Raw genomic sequence first — 14345 nt, 5'->3', positions numbered from 1 at the left:
AATATTTCGTGATAAAATATAAAAAATTCTGGAAGTTATCATAATATACGATTTGAAGTTGAATTTTAACCTTCAATAACTTTCAAACGAGTCGATTAAATGAAAATTCATATAGAACTTTTTGAAGGCCGTTCAATTTCCTACAAGAATATCTATTGATTTTTACCAAACGCTGATTTGTTAGAACGCAATAAAATTCCAAAAAATAAAAATTGTTTCTCCCTGTTATTTAAATGGGAAATAAAAATAACGATGAGGCACCTCTTAATATTGATATTAAAAGCTCAAACTTTGCAAGATTTTCAGGGTAACTAAAAAGAAAAAAAAATATTATTTTTTTTGGTGCCACCCTACTGTATATTATGCATTTTCTTCCTGTATGTTCTGTTTTGGTTTTCATTAATGTTTTCAATAAAAGATAAGCTTGTCTGAATCACAAATGAAACACCTCGTATTTAAACCCGTTCGATATCTCACTAATCTAACAATTTTATCTTATCAAAAATAGGTGAAGTCTATTTGGCATGTATTTAGTGATGATACGCCAACAGGTATGTAGTAATTTCTCCATATTTTTACTCTTACTTTTAATAATTATTTATAAAGCCTTTTAGTTCTCTTTCTAAGCTTTCTCATTCGTTTTCCTTATCAGACCGTACTGAAGTAGTTTGAAGAATTTGTAATGAATTGAAATTATGCCTATAAATTTATTTAATGTGCGAGTCTAGTAGTGCACAATTGCATTTGATCATCCTAAACAAAGCAACATAAGCACACGTCTTTTAATAAGTATCGTTTTATAAACAATGCAGTTTTGTCTGAGTGTATGTGTAATGTATAATTTCAATAATAACAATTTCCGTATTGAATACATGAATAAAAAATAATAATTATTATTGTTCTCGTAACGAGGTTTTAAGAAATGTTAAAAATGACGGAACTGGCGTTTCTGCGATATTCGTAATCAAGATTCTAAATGGATTTTTTGACTTATTAGTAATTAAAGACGTCTTGTTTATGACTCACATCTAATCGAAGAATTTCAACACACTGTAAATCATTAAAAAAAAATTAAATACGCGAGGAAATGATGATCTAATCATAAATAATTCTTTTTATCTGATAAATACTTCATTAGAACCCACCTAAGATAATGGCCACAATAAATAATATTTTTTTTAAATTCTATCCTCAGTTAATTGTTGTGCCATCCTTTGTAGTATTTTTTTTTCAAAAATATCTACCAAATTGATATATTATATTATTTATAAAATAATAATAACCTGAGGCAAGAGTACTTAGAGGTATATTATTTTTATCTTATCATAATACATACAAACGCAGTGGCGTAACTATGCTAAGTTTTAGAGCGGGTAGAATTGATTTTTATATATACTTAATATACATTTTCAAGGAAAGTCAAAATAATTTAAAAAACTCAGGATTTTATTTAGTTAAACCAATATGGCAAGGCTATATACATATATTTTATATTTATAAGTGTTTCAGATTTAAACAATATTGCTAAGAATGAAGAAACAAGTGCTATTTTTCACATATTACTTTCTAGTATGGAATCCAGTATCTAGTCAATATAATGCAGGTAATTTTTACATTTTATTAACAAATATAAAAAACAAAACCATAAATATATAAATATTATATTATTATTTTACAAAATAAAATAGAACTTAATGTTTCATTGCAATAAATATATACTTGGAAACAGTGTGATTGGACTAAAACTGGGTGTTACTGGACTAAAACAGAAATCTAGAAAATACAATGTTTATTTTTGTAAAAGCATCTGGGTTTACAATCCAAAGCACACAAACTTGTTAGTGATTCTATATCTGGTGTTATTTTTAATACAAACATACTTTTTTCATTAAAGGAAGTAGTGTAGCGCCAGAACTTAGAGAATGTTATAATAATACCGCATTGCCTGGTATAACTGTGGCAAATGTAAGACCTCCTTCATCATTGAACTTATTGATTGAGTATATTAGAAAATTGGAAGATGCAAATCCTACGATGAATGCGAGGCAATTATCAGTACAAATAATTCAAAGGTGAGGCAATTTGTATTAATCCAATATTGTAGTAATTTGCTAGATACAAAATCAAATATTTTTTTTTGGGCTGATTGGTAAACAATTCTAAACTTTACTTGGCAGTTAAGAATTAAGAGACAAATAAACCAGATATTTTTTTATTTTGGTCGGTTAATTTGTCTTAAAGGAAGAAATTTGTTTCTTTTTGGAGAAAGCAAAGGAATATTATTCTATCTTAAGTTTTCTTGGTAATATTTCAGATTGCGTCAAGATGGAATAGCCTGGATAAACCGGATAGTTGACGAAACACTAGCAATACCATATGCAGCCAGTCGCGTAGAATCACACAAGTTCCAAAGTTTAGTTGTACAGCTTTTACCTGTTCCTGAAACATCTTTGCAATATGGAGAATTAAATGCCATACAAAAAGTATTTAGTCATTAGCTTTATTTATTAACACCACTTTATATAACGGTTATTTTAGTGTTCCCTCCACTACATGATATCTAATACAATTGATGACTACAAAAGACTAAACGAACAATCAGAATGTGCTAGATCAGCTAGATACACTTCAAGATCACGCAGAAAGCGTGATGGGGAAGAAGAAGAATCAAATCCTGACGCGGAACCTATACCAAATACCTTTGGAGTTGGTGGAGTTATTGAACAACTGTCTAGTAATACTAGTCAGTGTCCTATTGAATTGGGTGTTACGTACTCTCAGTTTGGAGCTATCAAAACCGGAGATGTGCTTGCTGGAATTGCTGCTGGTTTGAACCAACAAACTGTCAATAATGTGGTTGATAATAGATATGCTGCTACTCTCGTGGGTGTGTATAGTGTACCTACTATTTAGAAATTTTTGACTTAATGTGTTCTGTACTTTTTTTAAGGTGAATTGGCCGAAGCTGCAGCATACCAAGTACAACCTAATATATCTCTTGGTGCTTCTGGAGGATGGAACAGTACAATCAATCCGAAATATTTCTTCTTGCAAAGCAATAACAATTTACAAGCAACCGACGCTGAGCTTCGAGGTGCTCTTGACGGATTGTACATGGCATTAAGAATGGATTCCTGGACTAGTACATTCACTGATTTAAAAATATCGCAAATTATTGACATGTACTATTCGCCTTATGAGAAAGGGGTGTTAGAAGATTCTTTAAAAGCTTGCAATAGAAACATACTTTTCACCGAGTTAGTATCACAGGATACGTTAAACGATCAGTTGCTTAGTTTTATGCCGTATCTTCCCACAGGAGCTATTTCAGGATTAACTTTTGTTAATAATTCTTATTCTACTTTATCCGCATCAGCAATACCAGCGTTAAACTCTTATTTGCGTAAGTTATTTATATTCCAACTTAATTTAAAAGGGAGTAAAATAATTATGTAAAATTATGTTTTAGCCAGTTTAGCCACTTCGGATTTCTCTTGCACTGGAAACCAGTATATTAATAGGGTTGCTACTGATTTACATATATTTATCGATTCTAGTTGGACGTATGCTACAGTTCAATCAATTTTATCGTAAGTACTATTTTGTATGATAATTATTTCTTGTAGAACACATTTTTAGATTAATTTTTCTCGATCGCCCTTTTAGGAGCGATGAGGCAAATAAAATGTATTAATTTTTATTCAGTCTTTTACCTCATCGCTCTTTTAGGTACCTGGAGAAAATCGAGAAATTTTTGATATATTTATTTAATTTAGGTATATATTAAATAACATCGACGTAAACAAATTTGGAACAAGATATTCTATATACGGAGGAAGCACTTTGAATAATACAGTAAATCAGACCTACTACCTGTCTGATTTTTATCTACAATACAACCAATCGGTACACAGCAACGGTAATATCACAAACAGTTCTATTTACCCTTTCATAAAAAGATTATATTTTCGTTATTTTTTTATCGGATACAGAAACAACTGGTTTCGATTATATCAGCATATTTCAGAAGATAGAAGCAATAGGAAATGGTCAACTTAATAATAACTCTTATGCTGGTGGAGAGTCAACCATAGTTTTATTTGTAACTCGTACAGCGCCAAATTCCGAGCAACAAAACTATATATCTGGCAGAAGACCGGTTATAAATCAGTATTTACCACGTAAGTAACAACAAGAAAAATGATATAAGTTCTTACTATTTCAGTGCAAATGTCAAGGATATTTTTTAGAAACACTGTTAATTTTATATTAACTCTGTTCTATTAAAAATTCCTCAACAATTTTATTTTCAAAATAAATAGTACAAATTTTAAAATATCTATATTCTATTTTTAATATTATTTTTATATAAAACAGTATGTAAATTATCATGTGAAAAGATAATCCGTTCGATATGGTTATTAAATCTACAAAGATTTCTCCGTTTATATCTTTAGGCTCTACCACTTCTCTAATGTCAACACTTGAGAATTTCCCACTTAGTTTGCGGAGGATTTAGCATTTCATTAAATCTTCTAAAACTCTTAATACTTTTCATCAAATATACTTATAATATTAAATTCTCTCCCTGTTACAGACACTTTACAAAACAAAAGGGTTCACACATCTCTTGGAATACTTTTCTTATGTAAATGTGTGTATGTCGTAAATATAACAAAATCAATAATTGTCTGTAACGTGCTCGAATAAGTAAAACAAAATGGTTAATTTTTGTTATGAATTTAAATTTTTTTATGAATAAAAATTAAAGAATATTTGTCAGATTGTTACACCGTGTGGTGCACCGGAACACGGGATATAGGAAATACAACGTAAATTTTGAAAAGTTCAAATATTATCTCCCCAGATAATTTTACGTAAAAGTTGTTTAGACTTTTTTGATGAGACGTTAAAGTTGTACTTTCGTCTAGAATTTTGTTTTATTCGGAAAGGGATTTAGTTGTGTGGTTTTAAAAGGCTTACATACTAATAAAGTCTACATTTAAATGTTATTTTAGCAAATAACATTTAAATGCCGATTCCGAATAAAACGAAATTCTAGGCTAGTACTAACTTTAACGCCTCCTCAAAAAAGTCTAATACATCTTTTGCATAAAATCGTCTGGGGAGATAATATTTGGTCTTTTCAGAATTAACATGGAGTTTCCTAAGTCCCGTTTTCCGATGCACCACATGGTAGATTTATTGATATGATTTTAGATTTGAGTTTTCTTGTGATCGGAAGTGGCTCCCAAGGTGATTACAGTACAGTTGTGTCAAATACCGAAAGAGACGTTGTTATAATCCAGGAAACGACAATTGAGGAACAATTAAAAACATACGGACAGGATGTCGTTAGTACTATAAAAAGTAGTAAGTAGTTTTTCACTACACATAGACATTTCTCTAATCAGGTTGGCATTATCGAACTTTCTGATTTCATCGTATTTTGTCGATGATAATATGTTAGCAAAAGGTGAACGTTTCGGTTTAGAATTAATAGAATCGATCGAAGAGTTTAAATAGTTGATCTTTTCCACTAACTTTTTATATAACAACCTATACCCTACTAGGCTAAATCTAAACGGAAACCAATTTTAAATAATTCTGTAGTTTATGTATATTTACGTATGCCTTTATTAAAAAAAGATGCGTACAACTTATCTTAGATAGAAACTATTGGAAACAAGAAATAGCCATCTTATCCGGTAGGCATGCAAGCAGCATAAGTAACCATCAATTCGAAGTTGGTCAAAGAAAGTCGAGAGAAGCTGAACAAATTAGACAAATATTCCTACAAGTCCTACAAAGTCCTCCTACTCTGGGTGCTGCCCACAAACGTATAGAAGGCAATGAAAAAACAAACAATCTAACTAGAAAAGGAGGACACCACTAACTGGACAAGAACCGTTCTGCTTCCCAATTGGAAACCAACTTAATGTGCCGGAACTCAAAAACCTGGAAGATTCCATCAGTAACCTGGAATGGGAATCCTCCAACGGTCTAAACCAGATGAAATTTCTCCGATTTTACCACCGAGAAAAATCAAACATTTTCCTTGATTTAATTAATAACAATCTTTGAATCATCACGGGGTTTTTAACAGGACACTGTATCCTCAACGAACACCTCAGTAGATTGAAGCTAACCGTTCGTGCCAGTCAGTCGTACCAAGTGAACTTTGGTACGACTGATATCGGAGATTAAGGACTTACCTCTATAAAATCGTCTCAGATATTGCTTTTTATCAATCCCCTGAGACTGTATGATAAGTTATAACTGAAACAAAGGGGACATAATAGATCTGTAAAGGTGCGTCCAGACTTCCTTTTGCGCAATTCCGATTTACCGACACGCTCCGGAAAACGTCTGGCACGTTCGGTTCCGATCGGAGATAGGTCCAGACTTAGCAAATTCTGCTCTGCGCGTTCGGTTTGTTCTGGTTCGTTCGGGCTAAAATGTTCAAGTCTGGACGCACCTTAAGGTCACGGTGATTAATCCCCTCTCCCATATATTCTACATTCCTTTTATTAAGTAAATTTCATCTTAAGTATAAACCTGCAATACAAACCTACGGATTCTTAGCCTAGTAGGTTTTCATACCTATAAAAAATACAGATACAGAAAGTAATTATATTTCTAGTTTAGATATATTTATTTTAGAATATATTTTGTATTAAATAATATTATTGTTCTTTTAGTACCTAGGGCTGTAATTAATCCATCATGTACGTCCCAGTATAATGGAGGAACCAGCACATTTACCTTAACACAATATGTTGAGCCGCAGGGCACCAATTATTATCGGATTTCTCCTAATTATTTCCATTACGGCGGAGACAACAGATATTTAAAAGTTCGCGAACAGGTAAATAAATTTTTGAATAAAAATAATTTGCTGATATAATGGTATTATAGAAATAAAATTTTAATAACCTGTTTACAAACAAACTATAAATAGATACAATTTTTGCCAATATTTATTGAAAATTTTATTGTCGAACTTCAATTGGTTTATTTTTTAATTTACTCAATTATTCAACCCTCAACGGTCACCTCCTGTTTCACCGGAAATGACTACAACTTTTGATTTTTAAATAGCACCCTCGGTATTTTTTTAATTTATTCGATAAAAAATGATGCTCTCATGTTCAATTATAAAAAAACACTATTCTAAATTTCAATTTAGAGTGCCATAGTCATAAATGTAACGATAATTTGACTCGAAACATGAAATGTGTGGTACCAAATTATTCGTAAAAAAATGCTTTTTCCAAATATGCTGAGCCATACTCGTTTCATTTAAAAAAATTGAGATATGATTAAAAATACGATTTTGGCATCTTTTAACCGGCCAGGACAAGACACGAAAAACATTAGACCATCAGATCTATTCTTCCAAGGTTCTCTAATTAAAAATTAGTATTTTCAATACAGCCATGGCACTCTAGATTTAAATTTAAAATACGATTCAAAAGTTGACATATGATATGCCATTTTATTCAGAGTGTCATTTTCTATCGCATAAAGTAAAAAAATACTGAGGGTGCCATTTAAAAGTCAAAAGTTGAAGTCATTTCCGGTGAAACAGGAAGTGACCGAAAACAATTGAATACGCCAATCAATCCTAATTTATGTTCATATACTAACACACCAAATCTCGTTTTTTTATCTGAAAAATTAAAAAAAGTTATAGGGGTGAGTCACTTTTAAGATGCACCTGGTATATATTAACACATAGACATATAATTTAAAAGTACGATAGGTAATAAATAAACAGTATTTTACTTATTACCTATCTGTATAATTAAAGTGTACCTAATTATTATAATCAATTGAGTGATTTAACCAATTGAATGATTGATTGTAACCACTTGAAAACACTTTTTTAAACACTGGACGCGGTCTCGTTAACCACTAGCATCATCAGCTGATGATGGTAACAAGTTTTAATTATCTGCTGATGATGCTAACATGGTTAGCGAAACGCGCGTTCAGTGTTTAAAAGTGTTTCGGTGTCTCGATATGATTTAGTGTTTTATTTTGTACTTGAATTAATAAAATTGAATGATTTAATGCAATATTTTCCAGTAACTACTATATATTAATCATATTAAATTTTCAGAGTAATGGTAATATAAACATTTGTCTATCCAGAGACAATACTAAGCCAGATAATCAGAGTAGTACTTGTGAAAATATCAGTGGATCAGAATATTCCGTCGATATCACAGGCTATTGTGGTGGTAGTTCTGCTAGTTCATGTTCCCCTATATATTTATCTATTTCCGGAGTCAGTTCTACCGCCAGATGTACCGGTAAGAATACACTTTAAGAGTTCCGATTGAAAATGTTCGCCCAGTATATTTTTATTAAAGAGAAATAATTTGAAAATATCTCATTTTAGTGTATAATAGCTTTCAAGAGATTACACTCAGGAAATTAAAAAGCAACCTTCTAAAAATAAAAATTTAATAAAAGCCTCTCTTCAATTTGACGTTACCTACAGAGCCTTTTTGTTTTCAGATTCTCTGTGTCGGTTTCCCAATGATATCAAATTCACGGTTACTCTGGAAAATACTGGATGCACTGGAAGATCGATAGCCTTCACTTCAAGTCCGCTCTTAATCGTTTTCTTGTGTGTTTTAACATACTTTTTATCAGGAAAATCTATTTAAAACCTATAGGGTTTCATATTATTCCATATAAATTATTATCTCACATTCCTTCAGGTTTCATTACAATGTAATCTATATATTCATACCAAACAATATATTAAGTGCCTTTTTATAACAGACAAAATATAATTAACAACATTAAATCTATTCGGTATATCATCATTTTTATTTTGTTTATCATTGTAACAGTGTTAACCCTATAACTTTATTGAATAATGTCTAAATTAGAATTAAGAATAAATAGAATATTTCATAAATTTATGTGGCAAAGAATGAATTGTACAAAATAATCAATTTAAAATATCTTTTAATAACCCTACTGATGATGCAGTTTCATATCACAAAGGTTGAAAAAAATATTTTCGTACATTACAAGAAATGCAAAATTTTATCTCGAACACTTTGCATAAGTATTAGAACTTCATCCCTGATATAAAATTAAGTGTCTAGTTAGAGTACAGTGGTTAATAGTGTATTTTTAAAATTTTGAACGCTATGTCTTGCTTTTTATATGTGTTTTTTACAATTATTACTCTTAAGTCAAAAGTTTTATATTGTGTTGTGTATATTTGTATATTTATACAGTTATTTTATTTGTGTTCACAATAAACCACCAAATATATGAAATGGCGTTTTAATTTTAATAATGTAGCATTTAATAATCTTGATGTTGAATTATTTTAAACCCTTAAAACGTTGAATGTTGTTAAAAAGGTAACAAAAAAACTCCTTGTCACAGTCCTATTAAAGTTATCCGAGATATTTTATTCTTGCATAATTATGGTAATAAAACGCAAAAGCTACTGACAGAAATGACCCTATATATATTTTATTATCTTTAAATTTATTGGTTCTAAAAATGAAAGCGTAAAAATATATATTGTAGTTTTATACGAAAGGGCAAAATAATTGATATTAAAGTAGAGACCTATTATAATATCATATAACTTCCTATATATTGTATAAAATGATATTGTTGGTTTAAATACGGGATGCCGTCCCCTATTAATTAACGAAGACCCTTGTGAGGTTGTGTATAGATACCGTCATTGTTATACAGAGTTGGTTTTATTTTACATAGACGAATTTATAATATACTAAATTGTTCTGAATCGAAGCAAGTTCTGAATCCAAGAAATAATCTTGGATTAGACCATTTGTTTTAATATTTAAAGGAAATCAAAATCAAAATAAAGAATATATTGTCTTATAGACGAATTTATAATATACTAAATTGTTCTGAATATAGAAGCAAGTTCTGAATCCAAGAAATAATCTTGGATTAAGCCGTTTGTTTTAATATTTAAAGGAAATCAAAATCAAAATAAAGAATATATTTTTGTCTTATCAGACACAAAGGTATTGTAATTTTAATTGATATATTTTCTTGACTTATACATATAATTTTCCATAGCTAGTTAATAATATACGTAGGCGAAAATCCATCTTGTCAAAAATATTCCCACATAATACGTTGTCGGAAACTTAAAGACTACTTTTCCTGCTAAAACCTGCGTAATCAATTCTATTGAAACTGTGACATGCCTTAATTATCTGCCCTCTAGAAGCCAAATTAAAGGGTCTTAGAAAAGGGAGGTGGGACTGAGCTAATAGGGGATTCAAATCAAACCTTGCCAACCAGCTATATATAGCAACAACATAAAAACAGTCTTATATAAAAAATCTAACATGATTTTATTTCGTTTCGGGACCAAGTAATTTATATTCTAGATTTAACATTTAACAATGATCCCAAACAACACTGTCAGATGTCGCTGTTCACGAACTGCAGACTTTTATCAATAGATAATAAATAGTAATCAAAATATTTAAATATTTGCAATATAATAAAGACCGAAACAAATTACCATATGGTATGTCTAATTGTGCAGGTGAATTTTTTATGTGTGTTTGATATAACAAAAACTCACCGTTGTATAAAGCTTTGCTAAAAGTAGGTTTTAAGTTTCAGGAATGGAAAGAACTATAGAGCTGTAGTTCGTAACAGAGCTAAGTGTGAGTTATTCATAAATTCATACTTAGTGGATCTTGTAATTTTCATCATCATCATAATCATCAACATCATTATCACTGTAATCATTATCATCATCACCATCACTATATTATCATAGTCTTCCTTGTATATTATTCTCTTGATTGCGCTCATATAGTTCATTGTTATTCAGTCATATTTATCATAATCATCAACATCATCATCACTGTAATCATTATCATCATCACCATCACTATATTATCATAGTCTTCCTTGTATATTATTCTCTTGATTGCGCTCATATAGTTCATTGTTATTCAGTTATATACAGTATGTCCCCGGATTGTCTTTTTTACAGGAGTAAAAACCTTTTTATTATTGACATTTTGAGAAAAATACATTCTTCATAAAAATTTTAGCTTGTTCTAAAATGGTTAATCCCGTCTATACTTTTCAAAATTTCCATAGCGTTTTAGAGAAAATAATTGAATTTTTTATTTTTGAAGTCCTAAAAATCAAAACGCGTTTCTATGGTAATATAATTTCGTTGTCATTATTTGATAGATTATTATTGACAGAATTTTAATTAAAGTCGTATTTTTTGCCGTTATAAAATTTTAAAGAAGCACACAATTTATTTAGTTCAATGGTACGGAAAGGGTGATACCTAATAGTTATTGGAAAATGTGATACTTTAACAACTTTAAAAAATGTGACGTTAACCAAAATTAATTATAACGATTTATCCAAGAATGAAATCGAAATTATATTACCATAGAATTTTTGGGACTTCATTATTCAACTACATTTTCTTGTTTTTCTTAAATTTCTCTAAAACGGAATGGATATTTGGAAAACTATAAATGTGATTAACCATTTTTAGAACAAGCAAAAATGTTTGCGAATATTTTTTTTAAATGTCAATAATAAAATAAAAATTTCCTCTTGTAAAGACAATCCGGGGACATACTGTAGAATCTTGTAAAAATATTTTGCTAAATAAAATATTAAAACTTCAGGATTCAATTCAGTTAACTTCGAAGATTTAATTACTTTTTATCGATCATATTCTAGAAACTGATGAGATAGCCTGTCTGAGATTTAAACATTCATTATAAATAAATTATTTTAGTTCCCTAAAATCAGGCCGAAAACGTACTCAAAAGAATCATAAATATTTCTAAAGGAAATGAGAAATTAAACTGCAAAATTATACTCGCTAATAAAAAATGAAGCAGCATTAAATTTTCAAGGTGAATTAAATATATATGAATTTTAATATTTTTCGAAAAAAGAATCGACTTATCCTTAATAACAAAGCCAGGATGAAAATCCAGTTTAAACTTTAAGTAGATCAAGCTGTACCTTTCTGCACCAGCGCATCTTCGTGGGCGAGATTTTCCAAAGGTGAAAAGCCCTAAGCTAAGCATCCTACTTTTGAAATGGATCGAAACTAATCTGTTACAGGGTTGTTAATCTTTTGCACGAAAGAAAAACAGTGCAAGAACAAAAACATATAACTGAAAGAAAAAATCCGTTTTTCCATTTATTTCTTTATTTTAATCTATTATATCAATGCAAAGCTTATAAAATTAAAGAAGATACAAGAGGGTGTAGTTGGTGCTATGAATTCAAGGGGCCTATAGGAAGAAGACTGGACAGACCGAAAGCTGAAAGAAGTTGAGAAACGGGAGACGACGAATGTCGTAAAAAATCCGCATTATATTACATTAAATAAAGCTAAGCTCCATTTTGAGTTCAAACATTCTACTGGAATTTTATCACTACCAACAGTAGGCTGTAATTAAGATAAGATATAATCATCATAATTTTTTTAACCAAAATTGGGTCTAATTTGAAGACGCTTTACTGTGTCGTCCAAACCAATATTTGTAGCGCGGGATTCATTAGTCTTCATCTCTATTCTAGAATTAAAGAAATGTCAGCTTTACCTTTACTTGCTGAGTAAGTTATACCATACTGTCCATAGCTTATCATACATGGGGATTTTTCTGTTGTAAAGTCGACAGGCTAATTCCCATCCTTCTCTGAGAACAGATCTTCTTTCCCGAGGAGTGGGCATCTAGCTCTTCCGAGGGTAAACACCCTTCAACGCTTAGGGTTTGGCCCTCCGTGTCCTTCACAGTCAAGGTGGTTGTCTCCGGCTGAATTAACCGTGAGGTGGAGGCTGGAGAATCTGTCCTACATTTTCTCCACCTCTAACTTAGTCTCTCCTTGGACCTGATACCGGTGCTGTCCCGAATCTATAATAGAAGATATATCTTTCTTTCTCTATTGCCTTTTTGGATTTGAGGTCAATTACTATTGTGAGGACCTGACTATGGCCCTCCTCCCTTGAGTTGACTCTTGAGTGAACTCGCCAACTCGATGTCATTACATTGGAGTCCTAGTAAAGCTGGGGTGGAACCCTGTAACTAACTAGTGATCGGTAGCAATGAAAAGAATACTGACCTTGGCTGTAGAAACTAAATGCTACCGATCGCTATTTAGTTACAAAGTTCCACCCCTGGTGACACACGTCCCTTCTTGCCTCTCGGTGTTGGACGACTTCCCAGTGAGCATTTTATTCCTTTAAGGGAAATGAGTTCTAGGTGACGTAGTTGCTACGTTACCAGGCTGTGAGGTTGGCTCTTCTTGGTCGCGGTTAAGCCACGACCAACCCCTCCCCACCCAGCCAAGGTGCCAGACGGGATTCCCCCTCTCCTTTCAAGCTAAGAAACTGAAAGAGGTAGTAGAATTCTTGTTATCGGGATGTTGTCGTGTGTCATCTTCGATGCTCGAAAATAAATGAAATGGTACCGAGAATGGTACCATTTTCATGCCAAAGGATAGTTTATTGAGCTCCTCTTGGAAATTTAACTGAGACTTCCCTATTATTTAAGTGTTATTTAATCTTGGTGACCCGAAACAGAATAACTGAAGTCACACTGCCTTCAAGCATTACTCCCCTATTTTGGGGCAGAAACAAAGAAGAGCAACAGTTGTTCTCTGGTAGAAAACTTTGTAACAAACACACTAAAAAAATAAAGAACCTGATTAAGCACCGTTTTAATGTTAGTAGATTCCCAATTATATTTTCCGTAACTTTAAATAAAACAAGTATTTGATATTTATCAAACAATTTATTAGATATAGACATAAAGAGATAAAGAATATGTTTTTCTTTTAGAGAAACATATATGCTTAAAAGAAATGAGCCCATTTAAAATGGAATTTTCAATAGGTATTCTAAAAAAAGCTTTGAGTTGCGTTCTTCCCCTTTACACAAATCAAAAGACTACTGGATATAGCTGATTTAACGTTCTATTTATTTTTCACTTGTTCCATTCTCCAATGAACTGGGGAATCCTTTTATGAGAAATGAAAGGAAGGAAATTAAAACTGTTGAAAAATGCTCACAAAAGAATGATAAAAATATATAATCTTGCTGCGTTTTTTGCACAATTATCTAAAGACAAAATTAAATAAATAAATACGTCAGTGAAGTTAGTGTAACTTCTAAAAAATTATTACGTTGGTTCAAAGATATGCGCTTTGTAATAGTAATTTATTTAGGAAAATGTTATATGGAAAGTTGTAATTTTGTAATCTGATACGCATAGATACGTTGGTGAATCATCTGTACGAGTAAAAGATAAGATAATAATTATTAG

General features: G+C 31.1%; 1 protein-coding gene across 2 annotated transcripts; it reads left to right on the top strand.

The window, feature by feature from the left end:
• Positions 1-493: 493 nt before the first annotated feature.
• Positions 494-9298, top strand: LOC115882163. Of its 2 annotated transcripts, none has more exons than XM_030900036.1 (13): positions 494-551; positions 1510-1603; positions 1895-2072; positions 2315-2483; positions 2539-2887; positions 2951-3403; positions 3470-3590; positions 3777-3919; positions 3993-4181; positions 5221-5373; positions 6702-6868; positions 8126-8318; positions 8527-9298. In XM_030900036.1, the coding sequence occupies exons 2-13, from the start codon at positions 1531-1533 to the stop codon at positions 8676-8678; spliced, it is 2340 nt and encodes a 779-aa protein (XP_030755896.1). In that variant the 5' UTR covers positions 494-551; positions 1510-1530; the 3' UTR covers positions 8679-9298. The 2 variants fall into 2 exon arrangements, with proteins under 2 accessions (XP_030755896.1, XP_030755898.1); XM_030900038.1 differs by lacking the exon at positions 494-551 and adding an exon at positions 1282-1304.
• The last annotated feature ends 5047 nt before the right edge of the window (positions 9299-14345 follow it).

This window comes from Sitophilus oryzae, unplaced genomic scaffold, assembly GCF_002938485.1.
Source record: "Sitophilus oryzae breed Bouriz unplaced genomic scaffold, Soryzae_2.0 scaffold_177_pilon_pilon, whole genome shotgun sequence".
Classification (NCBI taxonomy): domain Eukaryota; kingdom Metazoa; phylum Arthropoda; class Insecta; order Coleoptera; family Curculionidae; genus Sitophilus; species Sitophilus oryzae.
Note: the sequence above shows the minus strand (reverse complement) of the source record. Positions and strands in the feature narration are given on the sequence as shown.

Coding starts and splice junctions, on each gene's coding strand:
- LOC115882163 (XM_030900036.1), top strand. CDS start 1,531: ATGAAGAAACAAGTGCTATTTTTCACATATTACTTTCTAGTATGGAAT. Junction 2,073..2,314: donor TCAGTACAAATAATTCAAAG/GTGAGGCAATTT, acceptor GTAATATTTCAG/ATTGCGTCAAGATGGAATAG. Junction 3,404..3,469: donor AGCGTTAAACTCTTATTTGC/GTAAGTTATTTA, acceptor ATTATGTTTTAG/CCAGTTTAGCCACTTCGGAT.